Genomic DNA, 17,926 nt, shown 5'->3' with positions numbered 1-17,926 from the left:
TTAATCATAGGGAGTAATTTTTTTCTCTAATGGATAGACATGTTTTAGTGTGTTTGTTCACTCGTTTTAGTTCGTATGTAGTTCAATTAAAATATCTAAATCTAAAACATCTTATATTTGTGAACAGATACCAAATATATTTTGTGATGAAGCAAACGTTGATATATTGACTTCATCAAACTTTTATGACAAGGCTAGACATTCAGTTAATTTGGAAATGATCAGTACCTTGCTATTTTATGTTTCTACTGTTCCTCTATATCAACCCTGGTTTAATATGTACCACGGTTGAGCCAACAACCCCCAAAACTAGCAGTTCATTACCATTCTATCTTACTGAAGTTTGGTCTTGTTATTCTATTACAGATCTAAACATACTCCAAAGTATTACAACGCTGAACTCCTACAGAAGCATAACTGCATAAGTGCTTCAAACCCAGAAAAATAAATCACATTGCCACATGAATATGGAGCAAAACTGACAGCTCTCGCCGACAGTAATACAAAGAAAAATCAAGTTATTTATGTACAGAAGTTCACCATTTCCATTATTCCGATATGTTTCCGTTCTTTCAAAGTACATAGACCTCAATCATCTTGTACCCCCAACTTCGGCTTTTCCCCTTAGCAGCAAATTACCAGATGTCATTCTTTCCTTGGCAGCTAGATCAAGAGGCAGGATGTTGTCTTTGCATAATCTTATTTTTTTTGTTCTTCATGAGACATCAACTTCCTCCTCGATCGAAGATCATCGATCCACTGTCTGAACCTTCAGCCCATAAGGCAACTCAGGAAGTACTTCGATTTCCATGTTATTACTTCAGCTAAGCCAAGCATTTTGGAAGTGGTCATTGCACTAGATCACTTAGTACATCCTTGAAACTCCATACTGAACAGCACTGGCCTTATTGTAGCTACCTCCAACTGCAGCAATGCCATTAAACGGGGCAATTCCCTGCATCATGTTTGGCTGCAAACCAGTCCTTTCTGCTACATCGGCTTTTGGGGCACCCTTTGGCATGTAATAGGAGGTAGACCTCAAGTCAGGGGAGACCATCTTGGCATCCATGAAACGCTGCATCGGCTGGTACTGCATGCGGTCTTTTTCAAGCTCCTGCTGTAACTCTCTCTCTGAACTGTCTGACTTTCGGTGGTATGCGTATGCTGATACATTGGTAGCAGCTGCAGGAAGTACTGGATTCCTCGCCACCCTTCGTTGACTGTAAGGATCCATAGCACATGAATTCTCAAATGGTATTACCGGGCCAACCACTCTTCCTGGTCTACCTGCAAATTTTGCAGCAAAGGATATATACATGTCATATTGGTGCCATCTGAAGAAAATAGAACACTAGACTTCTACTTAGGAGAAACTACTACCTGTTGGAATCCTTTGGGGAACTTGGGAAGACTTCTGATCTTTTGGAGGAATTGGTGTAGAATGAACTGTAGTAGTCCTGTCAAATGCAAACTAAATGTCAGCAAGCAAAGTTGAGTGGCAGTCTCTGAAATTATCATGCCAAATCATCAAACTTGAACTGAAATTCCTGACTACCTGACCATCTTTTGTCATGTAAAGCGATTCCATAGTACCATGAGATCACCAAAGAACTATATTTTAACCATGCACACATGAGCTATTTATTTAATTTAATGGCATCTTTTTTTAACAAAAAGCAGAACATAACAGCATATACTATTGGTAAAATCTTGCAGTGGGTACCTGGGGAGCGAAACATGCTTCCTGTCCGATGGAACGATTGCCCCTCCCTTCCCTCCATTTTCCTCCAAATTAGCAAATTGCCTTCGGAAATTGTCTACAGCACTTCATAATAACATAGGAACCAAGAACGGATCAGTTATGAAAATTGGCATTTAATGGAAAAAAAATCGAGGAGATCTTATGGTAAAAACCTAGGATATAGGAAGTTCGATTTTTCAGTTCCATTCATGTAATCCTTGAGAAGTTGAGGATGATACTCCAATATCTCGCGGAATATAAGTTCCTTTACGTCCTCTTTTGTCACCTTTTTCCGTTCAAACTCAAACTCAAATTTCGATATTGGCTGGCAGGATGGTTCTCTCTCTACCTTCCCAAGGCCTTTAAAATATGGATCAGCTAACGCCTGATTATGATGTGCACATAAATATTGTTAGAATGACAAAGTTTTTAACACCTGTTTTTGAATCTGAAGTTTTATCTAGAAACACTTGCCTCTTCTGCCGTTGGTCTATCCTTGGGGTCAAATGCTAAAAGCCGCTGCATAAGTTTGAGTGCAGCAGGATCTGCTTTGGGGAACCTCTCAGAAAAACATACCGGTTGTTTTTTCCTCATACTACTCAAGTACCTCCTTGCCTTCTCATTCCGGATCTGCAGTTGCAAAGGGATTAGGATGCTTGACATTTATGGATACCTTACTTTGGATCATGGATCATGAATGGAAAAGCGTACCCTGGAAACAGTATCCAGTGACGGCGTACCCAAGAGATCAGTCATTAAATCCAACTGGTGAACTACATTTTTACCAGGAAACAAAGGTTTCCCAGTTAAAATCTCCGCAAAAATGCAACCAATACTCCATATGTCAATAGCTGGTGAATACTGCACAGAACAACCAATTTAGCATCCTGAATTCAACATCGGAGCCTTTTAAGGAGTGAAAGATCAGGTATTAATGATAACTAGTAGCATATACTCTGTAGTTGTGAAAACACTCAAACAGTAGGCTCTAGAAGGGTTTGCATTGTCATTTTATTAGCAAGACCAGCTGACTACGTAGGATCTAGTAGTCGTATGAACCTTGAATACGGTCTCATGTCATGTATATATATATATATCCACTGTACAGCACAGCTGCAAACTACATGGAACACCATAGTGAAACCTTGTATAGGTTGTGAGTTGTGACACTGATTTATCTTCTTTTATTACTATGTGCGCAAGAATAATGTGGTATTAAACAGCATAGCCTGCCCAGCAATTGCATGAGGCATGTTTATGTGGAAAGTAGCGGACAAGATATCCTAGCAAACACAACAGAGATGTGCAGACTAGTTACCTTAGTAAAGAAAGATCCACAAAGCTCAGGAGCCCTATACCATCTAGTAGCAACATAATCCTGCAAGCAATGATGAATAGAAGATAAAAATTAAGTGCCAAAAGACTACCTCTGAATACAAATCTAATTTGGCAAATAACACAGGATGTGATTCTAGTCTACCAAAATTTACATACCGTCCAAAATACAGTCGTGGGAGTGTCATTGAATGCAACTCGTGCTAGCCCAAAATCACATATTTTGAGTTTACAGTTAGCATTTGCCAATATATTCTTTGGCTTCAAATCACGATGATAAACATTAGCTGCAATCAAATAAATATTGGTCAGATCACAGACAATGGTAAATGAATTAAATTGGAAATGGATGATTTTTGAAGCTGATAATGTTAGTAGCTCAACAATGGATAGTGGAAAATAATCATGATGACATTAAAGGTAAATACAAAGAAGTGTACATTTCACAACAAAAAGCATGAAACAAAGTGGGAGATATTTTTCAGGTCAATGAAAGGCCAAATATCAAAATCACCAGAAGACAAATGATCAACAAGAACATAACTAATCTGGGACAAAGGACAAGTTTCTCTAAAATATGGCGGCCATGGTTATTGGGTTAGCACTTGGTTAAAAAAGGGGCGCCTAAGGCGGGTGCTTAAGCACGCCTAGGGCCTAGGCTCTAGGCGATAGCAAAATGCCTAGCGCTAAATTTTGGTTAATGTGCGTATAGTGCCTTTTTAACTTTGGCACTAGAGTGAATTTTATGTGAGTGCATTTCTCCAAATTGTGTATGCTCCACATGGAGCGGAGCAAAGCATCAGCAGCGATCTACAGATAGGGTATGGATAAAATACCTACTCCTAGATATTCAAGAAAGATTATAACACGACAATAGAGAACTGTATGCTAATTCAGATCTCAATTTGAAAAAAGCAGCATACCGGTATGAATATATTTCAGTGCACGAAGCATCTGATAGAGAAAGAACTGGTGGTGCTCTTTGGTTAAGTCATCGTTGGCCTTGATGACTTGGTGGAGGTCTGTATCCATCAGCTCAAAGACGACATAAATATCCTTGAAATCCCTCCTTGACGGAGGCAACATTATATGCCTGATCTCAACTATATCAGGATGTCTCAATAGGCGGAGTAATTTGATCTCACGGAGGATCCGAGCAGCATCAGATAAATGCTCAAAGATATTGTGTATTTTCTTGATTGCCACCTTGTCGCCAGTATGTTGGTCAATAGCTGAACAAACGACACCGTAACTCCCTTTACCGATGACTTCCTGAATTTTGTATCTATTAGCATCGCCATATTCACTGAAGAAGTCCATCTCCGATGAACCCTGAGAGAAGTGGAAAAAAACAGAGTTAATACTGCGCAATGGAGAACCTTTCCGCAACTGAAACAAAAGACACACATACAGAAAAGAAGGCCCAATTTACTGAGTAATATCTGCCTCAAGCATTGAGCTCAATGTCAGATGGCCCAGCCTGCCAGCAAATAAACTTAGTAAAGGACCAGAAAAGGTTCAGCTCATCCTTTGGATAAACCCCAGGTTGATAACACATACTAGCCACATAGGCTTTCAATGAAACAACTTAGATGACAAAAAGAAGTTAAACCCAGGTTTTCCGCCCCCAAAAAAAAATTCCTCAATACAACAGCCAAATTTTGTGTAAAGGTCACTTCATACCGAACAGACCACTGAAACAGCAGACTTGTAATCTGCATCCAACTGACTCACAGAGTTGTGAACAGCACAAAAAGTTGGATTCCGTGAGCTTCTGGATCGCTCGCGCACAAAGAAGGTAGCTACAACTCCCTGTCCGATGCAAAACTCCTTGGCGTCCAGCTATGAGGAAAACAGCGCTTATGGAGCACAAAGGGCCCAAGAATGACTATTTAAGGATGTGTTCTTGGGCATAAAACCATCTATATCAATATCAATATGCCTCCCAAGTGGGCATAGAATATATTGACAACCTAACCTAATCCACTGAGACAATTAAGATGATTGGCTATAACTTTTTGCAAGAAAAAGGACGGTAAGAAGACCACAGAATTGGGTTGAGTTGAGATAAACATATCTACTCAGCGAATCTAATACCGCATTTGCGTTTGTGGCACCTCTTAGGTTGCATCTGAATCACCTTTTTTTTCTTTCTCCTGGTGTTGATTACAGGAGTTGAAAAGGCCTCAGCAATCCTTTACGAAGCAATGAGTATTCAACTACTAGCATGGAACGGAAAAGTTAGAAAAGAATATCATTTCCTTTATAGAGGGACAAAGCAAGAAAAGACGGTGCCCAAGCCCAACCGCAGAAGAAGATTTCAGGAAAGCACCCACTAGGGAAATCCAACGGAGAACCTTGTGTTAATAATTGAGATGAATTGTGATCCAGAAACAGGAGTGAAAAGGATCCCTTTTTCGCAATAAGAAATGGAAGAGAAGAATTCAGTTGGACTCCGTAGCTGGAATCAACAACCTCAACTATACGGAAGGAAGGAATTGTCGACGGAAGGGGAAGAGAAGTTGCAGGATACCAATGGCAAGAGATAATTCTGACGAGCGTGCGCGCCGGAACCCCCCGGATCCCATCAAAAAGAAAAAGAATCCTCCCGCGAGGCGAGGTAGGTTCATCCAACCCGCCGGACGAACCGACCGATCTCGAAGCGCCAACAACCCACACGGGCACCGAAAGGCAGCCAACCACCCCGCAACAAACAGCAACCCCTGGCGCACGGTCTCACCTTCCTCCGCTGCTGGTGCTGGTCCGGCTGCATCGCTCACCGCCGCTTGTCCGCCGGCGAATCAAGCCGCATTTGTCACCGCCGGCACGCGCGCGCGAGGGAGAGATCTCTGTCTGCCCCCGGGCCGGTGTGGCGGGGCGGGCGGATCGACGATGAAACGAGGGAGCGCAACCCCAACCCCAACCTGAACCGGAACGCTCGCGTCTTGTGGCCCGGCTCGCTGCGACTGAGCAAGTCGCGGGCGAAGGGGGTGTGAGTTGTTGTGGCGTTGGTTTCGTCCTGTGGGCCGGTGAGGGTGGGGGCAACGCAAAGGGCAAATCCACCCAAACACAAGGAGCTCCTCGCCTCCTTCGTCTGGTGCGAGCGATCGGGTTCGTTCGGGGAACCACTGACGTTAAAAAGAAGTGCTTGCTTTCTTTCTTTCTTTTGACAGCCGCGCGGCGGTGGGTCACCATGTGATGGGCGACGCGGATGATTTCGTGGAGATCCGTTCCGCTCCGGTTGAGTTTGGAGCGGCGTGGCGTGGTGGCCAGGCATGCGTTTTTCTGGCTTGGCCGGCGCGACGACGGCGACCGGCAAAACCACCTTTCTTTTTTACTACTAATAATAACACACTTTTGTTCAGCTTGCGTGCTTATTTTGTGGCGACTTAAATCAGTCAGTCACATGGCCAGCCACACCATAATATGGGGATGTGCGTGGAACGCAAGTTATTTTTATCTCAACCCAACGGCTTTGCCGCACCTTTTTTCTTCTTCCATCCCAACGGAGTAGTGGTACAGCAGTGTAAAAATGAGTAGGCGGTTCGGTTCGCGTGGGAAGTTTCGTGCGCTGCGCTGCGCCGGGCCGTGATACGATAAGATGTCGCAATTATCTTATCGGTTGGTGGATCTGGATTTCTTCCATCTCATCTCAACAGCATTCATAGCAGCAGGATAAGGTCTCACCGACATACATGACGCCAAATAACCTAATCGCGTCTCGCATGTGCTGTGGTGTTAATCATCCATCTTCTTTTTCTTTCCTCGTTGCCTACCCATGTGATCGTCTTTTTATGGGAGGGAATCATGACCAGCATCAGCTCATCCCTTGCCTACTAAAATGCTTTGAATTTATTCACCTTTATCCACTGTGAACCCGGCCGAAATGTTCTTGCCTACTCATTATTTTTGCAACATATAACTTATATATCTCACTAATATTTAACGTATGGTCAATATAACTCATAATATGAGAGGGGCCAGTAAACCCGGATAAAGGTAGTACTAGATAAGATCCAAATCATCATGAAGTTTCATTTCAAAATACGGCAAGATCACTACCATACCAACAGTACGTGTTAAATTCATTGCAGTACTTTATTTATCTCTCCGAGTAGTATTAGGTCTCGTTGCTGCTCAACAACTCCAATTGACGTCCCAACTGATTTAGCGTACCATGCACGACATCATGTGAGTTATTATTGTATCACATAATAATGCGTAACTAGCTGGACCGGATTTGATGGGCATGGTTCCACGTGTCCCCCTTGTGAATAGTAAATTGAAAAAACTAGAAAAAAACAAAAAAAATCTAGTTTTTTTTGTAATATACACAGTCAACTGGTGTTTGGTGGATGGTGGCGGCGGTGGTGTTTTGCTCTCTAGGCGGTCGGTGATGTGGGAGGCGAGTTGGTTGGTCCGCAATCCTTCACTGACTCTTGTCTGATACCCTCGTGGTTTGTTGGCCGATGTATGGGGTCCTTGTGTAGTGGCACGACATGGACATAGGGGAGATTGCGTTCTCCAACATTGGCTTCTTTGGGTCGACGACAGTGTCTGGTTTCTCTCCATGCGGTTCAGCCTCTCCCATCTGCGTTCGTTGGCGTCTCTGGTTGGCCTCTGCTCTAATGCTCTAGATGCAGTGAGCACTCCGGCAGCTTGAATGTGGTTTCTTAGTGTAGGCAATGGCGTTTGTAGCTTTGCTACTTGTAGCTCCTGGTCTCGAGTTGATATGCTTGTGACATTCCAATTTTTTGTCAAGTTTTGGCCTTTGTATCCTAGCTAGTTGATGGCTTCATTAATTTGAAGTCGGGCTTCATGCTTTTTCTCTAAAAAAAGTATAGGCAAAAATGAATAAAAGGCTACTAAGTTAGCCAACTATCCAATGTCAGTTCTAGCGAATCCCATTGTAACATGATAAAACTTGTCCAGGAACTGATCAATCCAACTACAGAGATTGCTTTCAAACTTATTCTTGATCTCGTGCCTAAGTAAAAATAAACCAGTCCTAGAAATCTTCTTCATCAGTTAACAGAGGGGGGCTGAGCCTTGAATTTTTTACCATTTCTTTGCATCCATATGTGCCAGCAGCCCATGATGGAAATCTCAAGAGCAACTGTGGGTGGTAGAGCTTGTGTTAGAATCATGATCTCATCATAGACGGATATTCCTCTATTTATGTGCACAAGAATGGAGTCCCAATAACTAAAAGCAAAAGGACAATCCCAAAAAGGGTGAAGAGTTGTTTTCTCAGAATCATCCCGACAAAGTTCACAATCATAGGAGGGAAGTGAAAGATTTGTTTTGAAGGGGATTCTGATGGGGAACGTAGTAATTTCAAAATTTTCCTATGCACACGCAAGATCATGGTGATGCATAGCAAAGAGAGGGGAGAGTGTGTCCACGTACCCTCGTAGACCGAAAGCGGAAGCGTTAGCACAACGTGGTTGATGTAGTCGTACGTCTTCACGATCCGACCGATCAAGTACCGAACGCACGGCACCTCCGAGTTCTGCACACGTTCAACTCGATGACGTCCCTCGAACTCCGATCCAGCCGAGTGTTGAGGGAGAGTTTCGTCAGCACGACGGCGTGGTGACGATGATGATGTTCTACTGACGCAGGGCTTCGCCTAAGCACCGCTACGATATGATCGAGGTGGATTATGGTGGAGGAGGGCACCGCACACGGCTAAAAGATCAAGAGATCAATTGTTGTGTCTTTGGGGTGCCCCCTGCCCCCGTATATAAAGGAGTGAAGGAAGGGGAGGGCCGGCCCTCTCTATGGCGCGCCCTAGGGGAGTCCTACTCCCACCGGGAGTAGGATTCCCCTTTTCCTAGTAGAACTAGGAGCCCTTCCAAGTAGTAGGAGTAGGAGGGAAGGAAAGGGAAGGGAAAAAGAGAAGGAAGGAAGGGGGCGCCCTCCCCCCTCCCTAGTCCAATTCGGACCAGCCCATGGGGAGGGGTGCGGCCACCCTTTGAGGCCTTTCTCTCCTTTCCCGTATGGCCCATTAAGGCCCAATACGAATTCCCGTAACTCCCCGGTACTCCCAAAAATACCCGAATCACTCAGAACTTTTCCGATGTCCGAATATAGTCGTCCAATATATCGATCTTTACGTCTCGACCATTTCGAGACTCCTCGTCATGTCCCAGATCTCATCCGGGACTCCGAACTCCTTCGGTACATCAAAACACATAAACTCATAATATAACCGTTATCGAACTTTAAGCGTGCGGACCCTACGGGTTCGAGAACTATGTAGACATGACCGAGACACTGTTGGGGAACGTAGTAAATTCAAAATTTTCCTACGCACACGCAAGATCATGGTGATGCATAGCAACGAGAGGGGAGAGTATGATTTACGTACCCTTGTAGATCGCAACGGAAGCGTTGACACAACGTAGAGGAAGTAGTCGTACGTCTTCTTCCCGATCCGACTGATCCAAGCACCGTTACTCCGGCACCTCCGAGTTCTTAGCACACGTACAGCTCGATGACGCTCCCCGGGCTCCGATCCAGCAAAGCTTCGGGGATGAGTTCCGTCAGCACAACGGCGTGGTGACGATGATGATGTTCTACCGACGCAGGGCTTCGCCTAAGCACTACAACGATATGACCGAGGTGGAATATGGTGGCAGGGGGCACCGCACACGGCTAAGGAACGATCACGAGGATCAACTTGTGTGTTCTAGGGTGCCCCTTGCCTCAGTATATAAAGGAGCCAGGGAGAGGGGGCGGCCGGCCAAGGTGGGCGCGGAGAGAGGGGAAAGAGGTGGAAGAGAGGAAGGAAAGGGGGGGGCGCCGCCCCCCTTCCCTTGTCCTATTCGGACTAGGAAGGGGGGGGCGGCCACCTCTTGCCTCCTTCTCTCTTCTCCCTCAAGGCCCATGTAGGCCCAATAAACCCCCGGGGGGGTTCCGGTAACCCCCCGGTACTCCGGAAAAATGCCGATTTCACCCGGAACGATTCCGATGTCCAAATATAGGCTTCCAATATATCAATCTTTACGTCTCGACCATTTCGAGACTCCTCGTCATGTCTGTGATCACATCCGGGACTCCGAACAAACTTCGGTACATCAAAAATGCATAAACTCATAATAACTGTCATCGTAACTTTAAGCGTGCGGACCCTACGGTTCGAGAACAATGTAGACATGACCGAGACACATCTCCGGTCAATAACCAATAGCGGGACCTGGATGCCCATATTGGCTCCTACATATTCTACGAAGATCTTTATCGGCCAGACTGCATAACAACATACGTTGTTCCCTTTGTCATCGGTATGTTACTTGCCCGAGATTCGATCGTCGGTATCCAATACCTAGTTCAATCTCGTTACCGGCAAGTCTCTTTACTCGTTCTGTAATACATCATCTCACAACTAACATATTAGTTGTAATGCTTGCAAGGCTTATGTGATGTGCATTACCGAGAGGGCCCAGAGATACCTCTCTGACAATCGGAGTGACAAATCCTAATCTCGAAATACGCCAACCCAACATCTACCTTTGGAGACACCTGTAGTACTCCTTTATAATCACCCAGTTACGTTGTGATGTTTGGTAGCACCCAAAGTGTTCCTCCGGTAAACGGGAGTTGCATAATCTCATAGTCATAGGAACATGTATAAGTCATGAAGAAAGCAATAGCAACATACTAAACGATCGGGTGCTAAGCTAATGGAATGGGTCATGTCAATCAGATCATTCAACTAATGATGTGATCCCATTAATCAAATAACAACTATTTTGTCTATGGTTAGGAAACATAACCATCTTTGATTAATGAGCTAGTCAAGTAGAGGCATACTAGTGACACTCTGTTTGTGTATGTATTCACACATGTATTATGTTTCCGGTTAATACAATTCTAGCATGAATAATAAACATTTATCATGATATAAGGAAATAAATAATAACTTTATTATTGCCTCTAGGGCATATTTCCTTCAGTCTCCCACTTGCACTAGAGTCAATAATCTAGATTACACAGTAATTATTCTAACACCCATGGAGCCTTGGTGCTGATCATGTTTTGCTCGTGGAAGAGGCTTAGTCAACGGGTCTGCAACATTCAGATCCGTATGTATCTTGCAAATCTCTATGTCTCCCACCTGGACTAGATCCCGGATGGAATTGAAGCGTCTCTTGATGTGCTTGGTTCTCTTGTGAAATCTGGATTCCTTTGCCAAGGCAATTGCACCAGTATTGTCACAAAAGATTTTCATTGGACCCGATGCACTAGGTATGACACCTAGATCGGATATGAACTCCTTCATCCAGACTCCTTCATTTGCTGCTTCCAAAGCAGCTATGTATTCCGCTTCACATGTAGATCCCGCTAGGACGCTTTGTTTAGAACTGCACCAACTGACAGCTCCACCGTTTAATGTAAACACGTATCCGGTTTGCGATTTAGAATCGTCCGGATCAGTGTCAAAGCTTGCATCAACGTAACCTTTTACGATGAGCTCTTTGTCACCTCCATATATGAGAAACATATCCTTAGTCCTTTTCAGGTATTTCAGGATGTTCTTGACCGCTGTCTAGTGATCCATTCCTGGATTACTTTGGTACCTCCCTGCTAAACTTATAGCAAGGCACACATCAGGTCTGGTACACAACATTGCATACATGATAGAGCCTATGGCTGAAGCATAGGGAACATCTTTCATTTTCTCTCTATCTTCTACAGTGGTCGGGCTTTGAGTCTTACTCAATTTCACACCTTGTAACACAGGCAAGAACCCTTTCTTTGCTTGATCCATTTTGAACTTTTTCAAAACTTTGTCAAGGTATGTGCTTTGTGAAAGTCCAATTAGGCGTCTTGATCTATCTCTATAGATCTTAATGCCTAATATATAAGTAGCTTCACCGAGGTCTTTCATTGAAAAACTCTTATTCAAGTATCCCTTTATGCTATCCAAAAATTCTATATCATTTCCAATCAGTAATATGTCATCTACATATAATATCAGAAATGCTACAGAGCTCCCACTCACTTTCTTGTAAATACAGACTTCTCCAAAAGTCTGTATAAAACCAAATGCTTTGATCACACTATCAAAGCGTTTATTCCAACTCCGAGAGGCTTGCACCAGTCCATAAATGGATCGCTGGAGCTTGCATACTTTGTTAGCTCCCTTTGGATCGACAAAACCTTCTGGTTGCATCATATACAACTCTTCTTCCAGAAATCCATTCAGGAATGCAGTTTTGACATCCATCTGCCAAATTTCATAATCATAAAATGCGGCAATTTCTAACATGATTCGGACAGACTTAAGCATCGCTACGGGTGATAAGGTCTCATCGTAGTCAATCCCTTGAACTTGTCGAAAACCTTTTGCGACAAGTCGAGCTTTATAGACAGTAATATTACCGTCAGCGTCAGTCTTCTTCTTGAAGATCCATTTATTCTCAATTGCTTGCCGATCATCGGGGAAGTCAACCAAAGTCCATACTTTGTTCTCATACATGGATCCCATCTCAGATTTCATGGCTTCAAGCCATTTTGCAGAATCTGGGCTCACCATCGCTTCTTCATAGTTCGTAGGTTCATCATGATCTAGTAGCATGACTTCCAGAACAGGATTACCGTACCACTCTGGTGCGGATCTCACTCTGGTTGATCTACGAGGTTCAGTAGTATCTTGATCTAAAGTTTCATGATCATCATCATTAGCTTCCTCACTAACTGGTGTAGGTGTCACTGAAACAGTTTTCTGTGATGTACTACTTTCCAATAAGGGAGCAGGTACAGTTACCTCGTCAAGTTCTACTTTCCTCCCACTCACTTCTTTCGAGAGAAACTCCTTCTCTAGAAAGGATCCATTCTTAGCAACGAATGTCTTGCCTTCGGATCTGTGATAGAAGGTGTACCCAACAGTCTCCTTTGGGTATCCTATGAAGACACATTTCTCCGATTTGGGTTCGAGCTTATCAGGTTGAAGCTTTTTCACATAAACATCGCAGCCCCAAACTTTAAGAAACGACAACTTTGGTTTCTTGCCAAACCATAGTTCATAAGGCGTCGTCTCAACGGATTTTGATGGTGCCCTATTTAACGTGAACGCGGCCGTCTCTAGAGCATAACCCCAAAACGATAGCGGTAAATCTGTAAGAGACATCATAGATCGCACCATATCTAATAAAGTACGATTACGACGTTCGGACACACCATTACGCTGTGGTGTTCTGGGTGGCGTGAGTTGCGAAACTATTCCACAATTTTTCAAATGTACACCAAACTCGTAACTCAAATATTCTCCTCCACGATCAGATCGTAGAAACTTTATTTTCTTGTTATGATGATTTTCAACTTCACTCTGAAATTCTTTGAACTTTTCAAATGTTTCAGACTTATGTTTCATTAAGTAGATATACCCATATCTGCTTAAATCATCTGTGAAGGTGAGAAAATAACGATATCCGCCACGAGCCTCAATATTCATCGGACCACATACATCTGTATGTATGATTTCCAACAAATCTGTTGCTCTCTCCATAGTATCGGAGAACGGTGTTTTAGTCATCTTACCCATAAGGCACGGTTCGCAAGTACCAAGTGATTCATAATCAAGTGGTTCCAAAAGCCCATCAGTATGGAGTTTCTTCATGCGTTTTACACCGATATGACCTAAACGGCAGTGCCACAAATAAGTTGCACTATCATTATCAACTCTGCATCTTTTGGCTTCAACATTATGAATATGTGTATCACTACTATCGAGATTTATCAAAAATAGACCACTCTTCAAAGGTGCATGACCATAAAAGATATTACTCATATAAATAGAACAACCATTATTCTCTGATTTAAATGAATAACCGTCTCGCATCAAACAAGATCCAGATATAATGTTCATGCTCAACGCAGGCACTAAATAACAATTATTTAGGTCTAATACTAATCCCGAAGGTAGATGTAGAGGTAGCGTGCCGACCGCGATCACATTGACTTTGGAACCATTTCCCACGCGCATCGTCACCTCGTCCTTTGCCAGTGTTCGCTTAATCCGTAGTCCCTGTTTTGAGTTGCAAATATTAGCAACAGAACCAGTATCAAATACCCAGGTACTACTGCGAGCTCTAGTAAGGTACACATCAATAACATGTATATCACATATACCTTTGTTCACCTTGCCATCCTTCTTATCCGCCAAATACTTGGGGCAGTTCCGCTTCCAGTGACCAGTCTGCTTGTAGTAGAAGCACTCAGTTTCAGGCTTAGGTCCAGACTTGGGTTTCTTCTCTTGAGCAGCAACTTGTTTGCCGTTCTTCTTTAAGTTCCCCTTCTTCTTCCCTTTGCCCTTTTTCTTGAAACTAGTGGTCTTGTTGACCATCAACACTTGATGCTCCTTTTTGATTTCTACCTCCGCAGCTTTCAGCATTGCGAAGAGCTCGGGAATAGTCTTATTCATCCCTTGCATATTATAGTTCATCACGAAGCTCTTGTAGCTTGGTGGCAGTGATTGGAGAATTCTGTCAATGACGCAATCATCTGGAAGATTAACTCCCAATTGAATCAAGTGATTATTATACCCAGACATTTTGAGTATATGCTCACTAACAGAACTGTTCTCCTCCATCTTGCAGCTGTAGAACTTATTGGAGACTTCATATCTCTCAATCCGGGCATTTGCTTGAAATATTAACTTCAACTCCTGGAACATCTCATATGCTCCATGACGTTCAAAACATCGTTGAAGTCCCGATTCTAAGCCGTAAAGCATGGCACACTGAACTATCGAGTAGTCATCAGCTTTGCTCTGCCAGACGTTCATAACATCTGGTGTTGCTCCAGCAGCAGGCCTGGCACCCAGCGGTGCTTCCAGGACGTAATTCTTCTGTGCAGCAATGAGGATACAAGTTATGGACCCAGTCCGTGTAATTGCTACCATCATCTTTCAACTTTGCTTTCTCAAGGAACGCATTAAAATTCAACGGAACAACAGCACGAGCCATCTATCTACAATCAACATAAACAAGCAAGATACTATCAAGGACTAAGTTCATGATAAATTTAAGTTCAATTAATCATATTACTTAAGAACTCCCACTTAGATAGACATCCCTCTAATCCTGTAAGTGATCACGTGATCCAAATCAACTAAACCATGTCCGATCATCACGTGAGATGGAGTAGTTTCATTGGTGAACATCGCTATGTTGATCATATCTACTATATGATTCATGCTCGACCTTTCGGTCTCTGTGTTCCGAGGCCATATCTGCATATGCTAGGCTCGTCAAGTATAACCCGAGTATTCTGCGTGTGCAAAACTGGCTTGCACCCGTTGTAGATGGACGTAGAGCTTATCACACCCGATCATCACGTGGTGTCTGGGCACGACGAACTTTGGCAACGGTGCATACTCAGGGAGAACACTTCTTGATAATTTAGTGAGAGATCATCTTATAATGCTACCGTCAATCAAAGCAAGATAAGATGCATAAAAGATAAACATCACATGCAATCAATATAAGTGATATGATATGGCCATCATCATCTTGTGCCTGTGATCTCCATCTCCAAAGCACCGTCATGATCACCATCGTCACCGGCGCGACACCTTGATCTCCATCGTAGCATCGTTGTCGTCTCGCCAATCTTATGCTTCCACGACTATCGCTACCGCTTAGTGATAAAGTAAAGCATTACATCGCGATTGCATTGCATACAATAAAGCGACAACCATATGGCTCCTGCCAGTTGCCGATAACTCGGTTACAAAACATGATCATCTCATACAATAAAATTTAGCATCATGCCTTGACCATATCACATCACAACATGCCCTGCAAAAACAAGTTAGACGTCCTCTACTTTGTTGTTGCAAGTTTTACGTGGCTGCTACGGGCTTAAGTAAGAACCAATCTCACCTACGCATCAAAACCACAACGATAGTTTGTCAATTTGACTCTGTTTTAACCTTCGCAAGGACCGGGCGTAGCCACACTTGGTTCAACTAAAGTTGGAGAAACTGTCGCCCGCAAGCCACCTATGTGCAAAGCACGTCGGGAGAACCGGTCTCGCGTAAGCGTACGCGTAATGTCGGTCCGAGTCGTCTCGTCCAACAATACCGCCGAACCAAAGTATGACATGCTGGTAGGCAGTATGACTTATATCGCCCACAACTCACTTGTGTTCTACTCGTGCATATAACATCAAACCATAAAACCTAGGCTCGGATGCCACTGTTGGGGAACGTAGTAATTTCAAAATTTTCCTACACACACGCAAGATCATGGTGATGCATAGCAACGAGAGGGGAGAGTATGATCTACGTACCCTTGTAGATCGCAATGGAAGCGTTGACACAACGTAGAGGAAGTAGTCGTATGTCTTCTTCCCGATCCGACCGATCCAAGCACCGTTACTCCGGCACCTCCGAGTTCTTAGCACACGTACAGCTCGATGACGCTCCCCGGGCTCCGATCCAGCAAAGCTTCGGGGATGAGTTTCGTCAGCACAACGGCGTGGTGACGATGATGATGTTCTACCGATGCAGGGCTTCGCCTAAGCACTACAACGATATGACCGAGGTGGAATATGGTGGCAGGGGGCACCGCACACGGCTAAGGAACGATCACGAGGATCAACTTGTGTGTTCTAGGGTGCCCCTTGCCTCAGTATATAAAGGAGCCAGGGAGAGGGGGCGGCCGGCCAAGGGGGAGTCCTACTCCCACCGGGAGTAGGACTCCTAGTTGGACAAGGAGAGAGGGGAAAGAGGTGGAAGAGAGGAAGGAAAGGGGGGGGGGCGCCGCCCCCCTTCCCTTGTCCTATTCGGACTAGGAAGGGGAGGGGCGCGCGGCCACCTCTTGCCTCCTTCTCTCTTCTCCCTCAAGGCCCATGTAGGCCAAATAAACCCCCGGGGGGGTTCCGGTAACCCCCCGGTACTCCGGAAAAATGCCGATTTCACCCGGAATGATTCCGATGTCCAAATATAGGCTTCCAATATATCAATCTTTACGTCTCCACCATTTCGGGACTCCTCGTCATGTCCGTGATCACATCCGGTACTCCGAACAAACTTCGGTACATCAAAAATGCATAAACTCATAATAACTGTCATCGTAACTTTAAGCGTGCGGACCCTACGGTTCGAGAACAATGTAGACATGACCGAGACACATCTCCGGTCAATAACCAATAGCGGGACCTGGATGCCCATATTGGCTCCTACATATTCTACGAAGATCTTTATCGGTCAGACCGCATAACAACATACGTTGTTCCCTTTGTCATTGGTATGTTACTTGCCCGAGATTCGATCGTCGGTATCCAATACCTAGTTCAATCTCGTTACCGGCAAGTCTCTTTACTCGTTCCGTAATACATCATCTCACTGTTGGAAATATGCCCTAGAGGCAATAATAAAAGCATTATTATTATATTTCCTTGTTCATGATAATTGTCTTTATTCGTGCTTTTATTGTATTATCCGGAAATCGTAATACACGTGTGAATAATAGACACCAACATGTCCCTAGTAAGCCTCTAGTTGACTAGCTCGTTGATCAACAGATAGTCATGGTTTCCTGACTATGGACATTGGATGTCATTGATAACGGGATCACATCATTAGGAGAATGATGTGATGGACAAGACCCAATCCTAAACATAGCACAAGATCGTATAGTTCGTTTGCTAGAGTTTTCCAATGTCAAGTATCTTTTCCTTAGACCATGAGATCGTGTAACTCCCGGATACCGTAGGAGTGCTTTGGGTGTACCAAACGTCACAACGTAACTGGGTGACTATAAAGGTGCACTACAGGTATCTCCGAAAGTGTCTGTTGGGTTGACACGGATCGAGACTGGGATTTGTCACTCCGTA

General features: G+C 44.0%; 1 protein-coding gene across 4 annotated transcripts; it reads right to left on the bottom strand.

Annotated features, from left to right (window-relative positions):
* Window positions 1-288: 288 nt before the first annotated feature.
* LOC125544327 (mitogen-activated protein kinase 8) lies at window positions 289-6,213 on the bottom strand. Of its 4 annotated transcripts, XM_048707970.1 has the most exons (11): window positions 5,817-6,213; window positions 4,000-4,408; window positions 3,236-3,363; window positions 3,060-3,119; window positions 2,453-2,602; window positions 2,216-2,371; window positions 1,915-2,126; window positions 1,724-1,825; window positions 1,556-1,611; window positions 1,381-1,457; window positions 1,009-1,287 (listed from the first exon to the last, which is right to left on the bottom strand). In XM_048707970.1, the coding sequence occupies exons 1-11, from the start codon at window positions 5,847-5,849 to the stop codon at window positions 1,258-1,260; spliced, it is 1,413 nt and encodes a 470-aa protein (XP_048563927.1). In that variant the 5' UTR covers window positions 5,850-6,213; the 3' UTR covers window positions 1,009-1,257. The 4 variants fall into 4 exon arrangements, with proteins under 4 accessions (XP_048563924.1, XP_048563925.1, XP_048563926.1 ...); XM_048707967.1 differs by lacking the exon at window positions 1,556-1,611 and having other exon boundaries at window positions 289-1,287; window positions 5,817-6,207; XM_048707968.1 differs by lacking the exons at window positions 1,556-1,611; window positions 5,817-6,213 and adding an exon at window positions 4,760-4,986 and having other exon boundaries at window positions 289-1,287.
* Between the last annotated feature and the right edge of the window lie 11,713 nt (window positions 6,214-17,926).

This window comes from Triticum urartu, chromosome 3, assembly GCF_003073215.2.
Source record: "Triticum urartu cultivar G1812 chromosome 3, Tu2.1, whole genome shotgun sequence".
Lineage (NCBI taxonomy): Eukaryota > Viridiplantae > Streptophyta > Magnoliopsida > Poales > Poaceae > Triticum > Triticum urartu.
This window is presented reverse-complemented; position numbering and strand designations above follow the sequence as displayed.